This window comes from Mus pahari, chromosome X (assembly GCF_900095145.1).
Source record: "Mus pahari chromosome X, PAHARI_EIJ_v1.1, whole genome shotgun sequence".
NCBI classification, from domain to species: domain Eukaryota; kingdom Metazoa; phylum Chordata; class Mammalia; order Rodentia; family Muridae; genus Mus; species Mus pahari.
In genome coordinates, this window is record NC_034613.1 from 122,249,594 (window position 1) to 122,262,186 (window position 12,593).

The 12,593-nt window shown below is 36.9% G+C and overlaps 1 protein-coding gene across 9 annotated transcripts in view; it reads left to right on the forward strand.

The window, feature by feature from the left end:
- Pak3 (p21 (RAC1) activated kinase 3) overlaps positions 1 to 12,262 on the forward strand; it is a 263,551-nt gene extending 251,289 nt beyond the window's left edge. For 6 of the 9 annotated variants that reach the window (XM_029534085.1, XM_029534086.1, XM_021188505.2 and 3 more), the window contains 2 exons: positions 4,351 to 4,488; positions 5,686 to 12,262. In XM_029534085.1, the coding sequence (XP_029389945.1) occupies positions 4,351 to 4,488; positions 5,686 to 5,775 (228 nt within the window). In that variant the 3' untranslated portion in view covers positions 5,776 to 12,262. The remainder of the gene's footprint in view (positions 1 to 4,350; positions 4,489 to 5,685) is intronic. The other 3 variants (XM_021188507.2, XM_029534088.1, XM_021188506.2) reach the window with 2 other exon arrangements.
- The last annotated feature ends 331 nt before the right edge of the window (positions 12,263 to 12,593 follow it).

Genomic DNA, 12,593 nt, shown 5'->3' on the forward strand with positions numbered 1-12,593 from the left:
GGGAAAAAGAAGTAATCCAAAGCTAGCCTGGCACCTAATCAGTCAGTATTAACCAATTACCTTTTATTATCAACCTATAAGGGTATAAATCCCTAAGTTCATTTTAAATGGCTCTCTTTAAGGCTTAAGCAACAGAACAACTGCTCCTCATAATTTGGTGAGAGATGAGAATTGTATGTAAAACAATATAAAGGTAAATTAGACCACAATGCTATATCATGCTGTAGTGTGAAGTTGAAACAAAGTGTATATGCCTAATGGTTTCTTTTTGCAGACTGGATTCTATTAACTCTACTAGAAAAAAAAGCGAGGAATGTCAGAGCCTTTCACAACCTCCATAAACACACTAGAAGCAGCAATATGCTTTGGCATTTTACCTCTTAAATCCCAGGTCATGAATAAACTAGATCATAAGGTGTCAACTTGAACATTGCCAAATTTTGCTCATAAAGGATTGAGTAAAAAAAAAATGAAATAAAAAAGGAATTGTAGCAGCAGGAGGTTGCAGGAACCAGTGAGAATAAAGGCCAGAATACAGAATGCATGAATTCAATTATCCCTCCAATTAGATACACTGATTTTCTCTTAGTATTTGGGTAAATTCAGATACACATAAATACTGGCAATATAAACCTGCAGAGCACACACACACACACACACACACACACATTCATGCAAGCATGCGTGCGTGTACACACACACACACACACACACACACACACACACACAAACACACTCCTCCCTCTTTCCCCCTTCCAGCTATGTATGTGTCCTTTGTTCTCCATTTTCAAACTAGTAGAGAATGATTGACCACAGAAGGACCCATTTCCTCTCTACAAGGAAAAACTGAATCATGTATGCCAGGTGTTCAAGGATAGGATGCCTCATTTCTTGACTTCCCCTGTCTGTCTCTGCCTAGAGACTGTGAAAGGCAGAAGAGGGTATCATGCAGCAGTTAAGAACATGGAGTCTTAACTCATACTCCCTGAATTCAAATATTGATTACTTCTAATCAAAAAGTGACTAGAAGTATGGCACTGGACAAGTTATTATTCTTAACTGCACAGGGCAGTTTCTTTTCCTGTCAGTTAAGAGTCATAATAACTTACCTCAGGAAGTAGTTATATGGATCATGTAAGCTAATAATAATTATGAAATCAATTTTATATAGTCATACTAGCTTCTGATCATATGTATACTGATGTTGACATTTGGATAAATATGCCTTCTTGCTCCTGCTGTTCACTTTTATTGTACATTCAGTAGATTTTTTGTGGACTAGGTTGGGAACCCACTCACCATGTATAAAATAATTTCCATGGGAAAATGCTCTTTGAATCCCAAATGCTCAACTTACAAAGAGATTTCTCAACCATACCCTATCATCTTTGTAAAGTGTTTCATTATTTTAGTGCTGAGACTTCATATGCTTGCAAGCATATTTCCATGAAAGTCTCCTGGTTTGTTTTTTAGTGACTTAATGTAAACTTTATAATCTTCTATAATGAACTCAAGTCACAAGCTAAAGCTTTTTAATTAAATAGTCCTATTGCAACACTGCCTTAATGGAAATTTATGGGTTACATATGGATTGTCTTGACACTCCTTTTGAGAAATGTGGTAACTTCCACGGTGAAGGCTTTGATCTTTTTCAGCTGCGGAAATTGCCAATAAGGTAAATTCGATTATTTCTCCAATTAGATACACTGGTTTTCTCTTAGTGTGTGAGTAAATTCAGTTGCACATTAAGGCTAGTGAAAAGTTTAATGGTTGTATGTTATTGTCAAGATATTTACAGTTATCATGGTGACGTCTGCAATACTAGAAAACTTTAGCTAATGTTTATTCAGTGGAAAGCAGCTACCATTTTATTTTTGCTTGTCATATTTCTAATGTAAATACAGTCTATGTCATGGTGCTATATTGCCTCACCTTAGGAAAAATATAGCCTACTTAATATTCTAAAATGTTATATTATAAGGACCTTGCCTGTTTAGTGTCAGCTAGAAAAGATAAATTTTTGAAACTTGTGTTTCTCAACACAGTTTTCTCAAGTTCCTTTTATCTCTTTCATCTGTATTTTTTTCAATCAAACATGTGCTTAGCTTGATCCTGATGTCTCACCCATTTGATAGCATATCCTTATGTATACTATACACAGAGCATCCTTGTTTCTTCCCTAGTGAGCAGTGGTACTTTGTGTGGCTGATACACAAGCTTTGGCTAGTGTGTATGTGTGTGAGTGGGAAGAGAAAGTGTCGAGGGTGAGATTCGAACAGAGGAAAGCTGACAAAGGAAGTATGAACCAAACCATATCATATGCCATGCCAATCCTGTGTCTTGTGGACCAATGCAGTATTGTTAGGAATGATAAATAGGAAGAAAAGCAAAGCCCCTTTGACTGAATTATCTTTTATGTGAGCATAGGATTCTCAAATCTCTACTACTTCTCTCTACCTTCTCCTCCCCACCCCCTCAAATGTTCTTGGAGAGGAATTTGGGGCAACACCATCTGAATCCCATATCTTTGAACAATAGGAGGCCACTAAGAGCTTTTAAGTAGATAAACGAGTGACAAAAACCATGTGTTGAGATACAGTTGTTGAAGGGGATGTGCTTAAGAATGAAGGGATCCAAATAAGGAATGTCAACGAGGACTAAACTAAAGCTGCCTGAGAAAAGCTCTGTTCTTAAGCAAAGATAATAGTGCTAGAGAGAGGAGGACGACTATGAAAGCCATATAAATGTTACATTTGGAGAACCTAGTAAAGTAACTGTAGAAGGTTAGGAGGCCAATGCTATGAAGAAGGAGAACACAGGGACTTTACTTTCTTGCTTACATTAGAAGCAGCTACACAAGGTCTCTAGTCCGGTTTCTAATAGCCAGCTCATTTTCCTTGAATTTTCAGTTACTCTTTAAAAGTATCATATGGTCATAAATTTTCCCCAATCTTCTTCATCTCAGACTTGGATTTATTGGAAAAAGTAAAAACAAACAAACAACAAAAGAACCCAAAAAACAAAAACAGACCCTTTTGGTTGTCATGTTTTTGTTAGCCACAGCTGTATTTGTGTCTCATTCACAAGGCAGTGGGTAGCAATTTTCTTTTTTTTTTATGAAGACAGCCCACAGTTCACACACAGGTTGTATTCTAAAAGTTCATTTTTAAGTTAATTATTTGGAACTTAAAGAGTGCTTTTTCTCATAGAAACGGCCTTATACATAGTGATTAGGTTCCCAGGTGAGTCGACAAAAGCCAGTTTAATCCATAATGCAAGTGAATGGGTGAATTTTTTGCGATGGAAATTGGATAGAAATAATACTGTTGCGATTACAATGAAAACAATCATTGAAAAAGAAATAGTCTGAGGTTTTTGTTTGCCTCGAAAGGCAGCCTTTGATGAAAAACATGTTTAATCCTAGGAAAATGAAGTAAAAGACCAGGGGATTAGATGCCACCATATTTAAAATGCATTTTAACTACTGTTTCAGGGTGGGGGTTAAAATGATGAAATCAGTCTTGTGTTTATCATAGAAAAAAATGAAAGCTGCAAAATATATTTTAAGAATTAAGTCCCTGGTAATTGTGATGGCAGAGGAAGCTACTTTTAACAAGTTGATTTGTCTTGACTTTCCTTAAAACATGCCATTGCATAGTGCATGTTCATTGTACAAAGTGATAGCCTTCAGAAAGGCATTCTGATTCCTGTGTTAGTGTGTTCTTGGATAATTCTGAACCACGTTTGTCTATCCTGTCAGCAGCTGCCTGTCTCCTTCCTTTTCTTCAATGGCTCCTCTTCTACTTCAATGTCATACGTACACATGCAAATATATACGTGTGTGTGTGTGTGTGTGTGTGCGCGCTCGTGCGTGCGTGTGTGTGTGTGTGTGTGTGTGTGTGTGTGTGTGTGTGAGTGAAATCTAGATTTCATTCATGAAAGAAAACATGTTTGCCTTTCTGGGTCTGTTTTTTTTTTTTTTTAACCTATCTACTTCCATCCATTTTTTCCTAGGAGTGACATTACTTTTGTCTTTTACATCTCATCACATCAGTCTCACGATAGTTAAGGTGTATCCACATGACGAACTTCAAGTACAACAATAACAACTATTATTTTTAATGAAGGATTATCAGATCAATAGCCAACCAAGTTAGGAGTCAGCAGTTAAGCTCTCCATTAATACAACCTATTCTCAGTCCTATATTCCAACAGAAACCATGTCCATGTAATTCTCTAAAATGGGCTAAAATATAAATAGCTTCTAAAGTATAAATAAGAATAAAATTGACTTGTATGCATAATTTTACTATGCATATGCTGACTAGAGTTAAATATTTTTCTTTATAGGCCTTATATCTGATAGCCACTAATGGGACCCCAGAGCTCCAGAATCCCGAGAGACTGTCAGCTGTATTCCGTGACTTCTTAAATCGCTGTCTTGAGATGGATGTGGATAGAAGAGGATCTGCGAAGGAGCTGTTGCAGGTAAAAATGAAAGGAGGAAATTTACAAAGGGAAAGTTATGCTGAGCTTATCCATGTCAATGTGTGACAGCAAGAGATCTCTGTTGTAGTTAGAATCGGGCTATTGCCATTCAATTTTAGACCCTGGGCATACTAAATACAGGGATTCATCTATGATATCATTGATTGATCATGTTGCCTTGCTTTTTAAAGAATTTGCATTTTAATTTATAATTGTCCTTTGTTCTTTCTGAAATCTGATTCTGCAAAGAAAGACTAACCCAAATGTGACAGACACACACACACACACACACACACACACACACACACACTACTTTGTGAGTTATCCCCATAAAGCAGTTGATGGGTTGAAACTGTGATGGAAATGAGAGCTCTACTAGAAATTAATTAGCAAAACCAGATAATAAGAGCATCTTTGCAGTAAACAAGAGGTAGGAAAGGAAGGAAAGATAAAAAGAGAAGCATAAGCCCTGAGGTAGTAGAATGTCACAGATCTGCAATGAAGCAACCATTTAAAAGAAATAAAGGAGCTTTGCTTGCATCGACTCTTGCAGATGAGCCAGTAGAAGTGGTGGAGACACAGCTATTGGGTTTGGCAGCAAAGGAGCCAATGATTTCAGAGCAAAATTGATTTTAATGCTCAGTTGAAGATACTTTTTCAAGCCTGAGATATATCCAGCACCATTCTTCAGTTTAAGAAATGTAGTGTCTGGCCATTACTGAGTGAAATTTTCCAAACTCTATACTAAAGAGTTTCTAGCTGTGCCAAGTAAATTTCCATAGGATTTCATGACAGTGAAAGACTAAAAAGGAAAAGAAAATCTGTAGGACAGAAGCTGGCAGGGAAATTTAAACTAAAGAGTGTTTCAGTGAGTACTCGAAACACAATTAAATGCAAAGGAGCATATTTGAAAATGTAAAGCTACACTAAAGTAGTAGTTCTTAACCTGTGGATCATGACCTCTTTGGGGATCACATATCATATATCCTGCATATGAGATATTTATAGATTTACAGATATTACAATTCATAACCAGCAAAATTAGAGTTATGGAGTTGGAACAAAATAATTGTATGGTTGGGGGTCACCACAACATGAGGAACTGTATTAAAGAGTCACACATTAGGAAGGTTGACAACCACTGTGTTAATGGGAAGGGAGAATTCTAGTAATTCTTTTTTTCCCTCCCTTTTACAGCATCCGTTTTTAAAATTAGCCAAGCCTCTCTCTAGTCTCACTCCTCTGATTATCGCCGCAAAGGAAGCAATTAAGAACAGTAGCCGTTAGAACTGCAAGCCTTACCCCTCACCGTCTCCAGGATGAGTAAGACTGAAATAAAACTCTGCTGCAGGATCCACAGAAGAAGAGACAGTCAAATGGAGTGGGGGCTCTTTAACTTTCAAGTGAATAGAAACTTCTTATAAACCTTTTTTCCTACTCCCTCAGATTATGTAATTTATTTGTAAGCCTGAACCGCAGCCCACACAGGGCAGCAATGTCGAAGTAGCCATTAAGTGGCCACTTCCACCGTGAAGCGAAAGAGCCAGTAGTGAATCCCCTCATTTTGTGCATTTACTTTGAAGAAAAAAAGATTTCTCAAAGATGCACACTCCCTCTTCATAGTGCTGTGTTTGTTTTTAAGTTAGAGAGTAGTCCCTCTTTCATTCGAACCTCTTTCAAAATCCCTTACCCAACGTGATGTTTTTTCACTTGCATTGTCATTAGATGTTCAGAAAAACAAAAAATGTCAAAATGTTTTTTAAAAAGAAAAACATAAAACAAAGAAAAAACAAAACAAAAAACAAACAAAAACGAAAAAAAAATAGAACAAGTGCCGTGTGAAGCCGTGGACGTCCATGCCCTAATAGAGTCGCAAGCTTTTCTTCTTCTTCTGTAGTGGTGGCTTGATTTGTCTACCTATTTTTCTGCATTTGTATTGGAAAAGGTTTCCTTTAAGACATTTTCCAAAACCAGAGAGGAATATGAGTGTTCAGGATGGGCTTTTAAACATTGTGTCATAACAAAGCTCTAATTGTGAGATCTTCTCACATTTTGCATGGATGCTAATGTAGTAGTTGAATTGTCTTGTAAAGCAGCTTGTTGGCCTCTGTGATAACAGAAAAAGGACACACTGAAAATGTGGCAGTGCTGCTGGGTGAGTCCAGGTGGTCCTAAACTTAGGATATCCTGATGGGAGAAACCTTACTTACACAAAGATGGCACTTTCTCTGAGAGCCAAAAGGAAAATGCAGAATTCCTCATTGGGCAGTAAATATGCAAAGATAATAGTGAATTTAATCCTCTCGTGTGCGCCTGTAACATAAGCATTGTATAATAGGCACATTCTGAGGAAATAGATCCATTAGCCAATGCTTTTCATGATAAAATAATTCATTTTTGGCAATTTGTAACACATAAGAATTTTTTTAAAGATCTAGAGATCAGAGATATAGTAAAGTATTCAACTCTTTAAGAAATGGAAAGTCAATGAAAGTTACATCCCGGTTAACACATGGCTCTAAATACTTGAAAATGATTTTTCTATGTATCTCCAATCTCTTTTTCAGTACTTGATTATGGTGTGTTCTTATTGAGTTTCTTGGGCTTTTGTCCTTTAAAAGCATGTTCATAAAGGTGTTGGAAGTTCACCAAAAAATTAATTTGATCTGTACTCATATTTCCCAAGAAATAGCCCAATGGAATTCCTGTTGTGGCTTGAGGAAAATTCCAAAATTTGACTATTATTTCACTATTTATAGTTATTAAAAATTCATTAATCTTCTGTGAGTAGAAAAACATCTGGAAGGTGTCTGCATAGAAAAGGTATGTCTCTTTTGAGTGTATAGTCAGTTGTATGAATTCTAGAAAGTTGTTTCTCTAAACCTTTGACAAGCTAACAATCTATGTTATATGGCATTTCTTAATTTGTAGAGTTAGAGAAACTGAATAGATTTTTACCTACATTCAGTGGGGGGGAGCAAGATGAGGAGCAGATGCCTCTCTGCCCTGTGAGGTCCATCTGTCCATTTAAGCATCCATCCTTTCCTTCAAGTGAAAGCACTTTCTCTAGAGTTTCTGCTGATCATCTAGTACATATGTTTATGTTGAGAGATGTACCACTGGTGGATTTCCTATTTTCCTACATTAGAAGATTTGGGAGGGGTTTGCCCTTTCACTGAAAATATCCACTATGGAATAAAAGACAAATGTGAAAAGAAAATCAAATGATTATATTAATTTCAAGTTTATTTTACAAAGAGATATCTGGGCCTAAAATTTTAAATATCACACCTCTCTAGTGAGAGAGGAGGAACCTTAATTTTTTATTCTATTTTATTTTAAATTAAGGATTTTCCCACTTGTTGTGCCAGGGAATTCCACAAAATACCTGGGATGTAAATAGAATTCAATTGATTGATGGCTATGCTCGGCTAATAGAGAGAACCCAAACCCTGGTTGGGAAGTCCAAGGCATCAGTTAACACCTTTTGCATGTTGTAAAGGCCTTTATTATTGTTGCTGTTGTTGTTCTTGTTCTTGTTGTTGTCATTGCTGTTGTTGTTATGCTTATTTAGAAGACCCTGGAGTTATGGTCCTTCAGGTCACTGTTGGCAGAGAAATGGCTGCTCTTGATGCCCTCCACTCAGCCTATTAACAGTGAAGGGCCAGGTACTTATTTACCATCACTTTGTATCAAGATTTAATAGTCTGTTCCAGTAGGCATTACTTGTACAAAATTATACCTGTGTACATTTTCAAATGAGAACAGCTTCTAAAGTCTTTTACTTGTGTTGAAGAGTTACATATATTTCTAATAAGTATTAGAGAGAAACTATTTCTCATGCCAAAATGATGCTGAAGGGTCCATACTTGCTCTACTTGAACAACTTAGCCTCCAGATGGTTAGTCGTTTATTCCCTTTCCTTGATTTCGTTTTGAGCTCATCTTAATCCAGGTGAGGCTGTCCAGATCTTTAACATTAGTAGTGTGCCCTGAGACATTTGTGGGCACATTTTTGATTCAAAAATGTCCCGAGGTAAGAATAGGGCAGTGGCAAAGTCAGGGAAGGGTGAGAAGCACAGTAAAGATTATTTATTTAAGAAAGAATAGAACATTAATATTGTAGCAAGGATCCAGTTTGTTGTCATAATCCCATGTGGATTTGGGGATGATGTAATCTCCCTAAATCAATCAACATGTTGGATAATGACTTCGTTCTTGCTGATCTTGTCTGTGTGTTATTGTAAATATTTGTGCGTCCATGCTCCATTTTGGCTACTGGATGGCCAAGTCACATGAAAAGATTTAACTCAAGTATTTATTCTTTAATTGTGTTCTTCAGATTTCTTTCAGGCATATGACTTGCACCTCCAATGTTTAGTTGAACCACCTAGTCCTCACATCTATCCCTCCCCTGTGAAGCACATTCCATTGCTAAAAGAAAAAAAAAAAGAAATATAAATTGCTTCCTGTTTTCTGTATAACTGTTTTGATAGTTTAAGATGTTTGTCTATAATGGATATCTCTCACCTCAAAGATCGTGTAAATAATTATATCCATTTCCTCGATGGGTCGTTAATTTCTAATGAGGCTGCCAGTTCTCAGAGAGAGTCTATGAAGTCACTTTTAAATAATATGAACAAGGATTACATCTATGTAAAAAGAAGTGTGCATATGGATAAAGACTGGGAACACAGAAAACTGAAATCAGTTGTGATAGGGTGGTGGGGTTCTGTGATTTTTTTTTCTTCCAGAAATTTTCTTTCTTTGATATTGATATATTAATAATTTAAATAAACAACAGAAGGGGAATTATAGAAACATAGAAGAGATGCCAGAAGCAGGTGCCTTCTGGCCAGAGCCCAGAGCATGCAGGGCACAGATATTTCCTAGTTACAGTTATTCTGTAGGCTTTATACTTGCCTGGGTACTGAGGTTGGCACACGCTCAGGTATGGCACATGCTTTCTTATGAGACTATTATCTAAGTCAAGCTAAGGAGACATCACTGCTAGAACTTCAAATGCATTCTTCTGCTACAAAACAGGCTGCCCTCGGCTTTAGTATGGCATCCAGGTGTCTATTTTGTTTGCCTTAGATTGGAGGGCTGACAACCTAATTAGCCCCGTTGATAATACTTGTTTTAGATGCCACCTTTCTAGCTTGTTTTAAAAGATTTTCAAGGTCAATTTTGGAAGGATAGAAGAGAAAAATAGCTAGTTTCCACCAGTTTCTTGTATAACAGGGCCTATCATTTTGATAGGAGTCTTTTTTCAATAACCATTGACAAACTCATGGTTTCCATGGAAATTATCACATACAATTAAGCCTAACTCCAAAATTATTAAGAGAAATATTTAAGATTGTTAACATTCAGTTCCAGTCCAGTACTAAGACTGTTAGTTTTGGCTTGGGATGGTCTCGTTATGCCTTTGTGCAGCATGATTGTAGCATGTAGGCAACAATTGTGAGTTTTTTGTTTTGTTTGTTTGTTTGTTTGTTTGTTTTAAGAGAAAGGGAGACCAACCATCAAAGGAGAATTTTCTTCTAACTCACCAAAGAAATTTTAGGTGAGGACTTCACTAATATATGTTTCACAGTGTCATCAAAAGCAGACCATAACCCCAGAAAACTCACAGGCATTTACTTAGCTATTTATAATACATATGGAAGTCTTAACCCCGCCATCCTGGTTAAATCTAGTCCTTTTCTGAGCTCTTTGAAGTTAATATTCACTCAAACAAATGAATGACGTGTGGTATAAACATCTCCCAGTCTTGGAAGAAGAAGCCTGAAATTCAGCATTTGTAAACTTGCAGTCTAATGGGCCTGGGATTTGGAATAACCTTAACATACAATATTGAACATATATTTGCATGTGGATTGGAAAGGAAGTAAATAGGGCCTTGGGAATAAGGAAAATGTTTCTCCTATGAAAGAGTTTTTCATAAAAGACTTATTTCTGCTATAATTTATGGTTGTTTGGCTTTCAGTTTTATCTCTTCTTTTCTGCTTTACACTCCTTCAGTGATCAAATATATCTAACCAACTTCTTATGCATGGAGATGTCTGTTTATCATCAAACAGTATCTCACTGAATCTGCAAATGTGGGACTTGAGATATCACCATGTGCACACCTCTGACTATACAAACACTACCAACTTGTAGACTGCCACTTAAGTCCATTGAACTTGCAAGGTGAACTTAGAAAATCTGAGCAGTGCCACCAGACTCTCCACAGAAGCTGCCATCAGGTGAATGCTGTCCTGTTATACCAATAGTAAGGCAAGTACCATGTTCATCTGACTCAGTGCTTAGGCAAAAACTGACAGTAATGCTAGAGAAGAAGAATTAACCATACCCAGGAAGGAGACCTAGAAGTTAGCATGGGTATTTTACCAAACTTGCTCTGTGACCGTGAGCAAATCACTTAACCCTTCTATTTTATTCATCTATAAAATAAGGGAATTGAAGTAACTGCTCTTCAAGGTCTTTCCGAAAGCTCTGACATTGTGTGGGGTAACAGTTTGCCTCGCAAGTTCAACCTGACAAAGTGATGGTAAGTATCACAAGCTTACGCCTGGATCTCTACATTGCAGCTCCATAGAACCATGTACAGTAGAAAAACTCAAGTAAAGAAATGTAACAGCCCCAGGGAATGTTGATCAAACTCATGGAAACCTTCCAACTTCCTCACAAATGTTTTGTTTTTATTTTAATGTCTTTTTTTCCCACTGAATGTTCCCAGTTTTCCTTTTCTATATACTGTACGTAAAATCTGGTTTCCGTTAAGCTGTGGCTAGCATTTGTAACTAGAACAGAAATACACTGTCCCATTTCATAGAATAAAGCTGTACTTTGGGCCTCTCTATTCCTATGAGGCAGTTATGGATCTTAGAGCATTAAAGTACAAATGGCGCAGGATGGCAGAACCCAAGCATTTTAATGGCTAAGACAACAGAGTGGACCTATGTATGGACAAGTTGCAAAAAGAGCAACCAAAAAATAGCAATTGCATGCTTTTAGCTGACAAATTAACTGTTGGCATCAAAGAAAACATTTCTTGTGGAAATTCCCACAGCAATTGGCTACTTATTTGCTGAAGAAGAAGAGAAACTAGAAGTTAGTTTGGTGGATGGTCCCTATTGCCTGCCTACAGCAGAGTGTCAACCAGCCCGGCGTGTGAAATTCAAGTTCAGTGTGTGTGCTTGTGTGTGGTGTGCTTTCTGGACCCGCATATACTATATTCATTAGTGATGGTAAGATCTTTCACCATTAATGGGTTGAGCTTAAAAATCTCAGTACATCTGACAGTAGCTGCCAGATTACATGGATGTTGATGTCTACTGGGATTGAACTAATATCCAGATAAACTAGATTGAGGAGGATCTTCATTTTCACTGTTTATCGGAGTTGTATCTCATTCGGCTGTGCATTACTTTTGTCAAAATGTGTTGTTATTTGTTAACCCATGTGTAGTGAACTTCTTCTGTAATTTTGGATTAATGGTATTTATGGTCTTATGTTTGGTTGGTTTTTAAGTAAGTTATTTCTTTTGTACACTTGCTGATGGTGTGACTCCATCCCTCTGCCCTCAGCAGCTAATCTTTTTGAGGATTTTCATTTCTGATACTGATTAATTTTATTTTAAATTGTGGTTGAAGCAATAGAAATTTGAAATATGGATTGTGCATGACTGTGTCTTGAGTGTAAAAATATTACAGTTTGAAACTTGGACCTAAAGTATTGCAAATAAAACGACAAACATCAGTGTTCTCTTGTTTCTCTCTTCTGTCACTCTCCCATCCCACCTTGATCTCATCAGTTATTTTGCCCATTTCATATTTTGGAGGGTATGTCTCTCTTAAAGGTATAGAGGTGATAAAATGGCCAGCATTCTACCAATGCAAGATTTGCCTCAAAGAATCTTCCACTGCATACCTCAGATTCTCTACCTGACATTTATGTCGACTAGCTCAAAAAAAGTGTGTGTATATTTAATACAAAGCAAATGCTTGGTAGATTTCAAAGGGAGATGAAGGAAAATCACCATAAGAATTTACAGGTAACCAACAAGTTGATTTTTGATCTTCTTTCTGCTTGGAA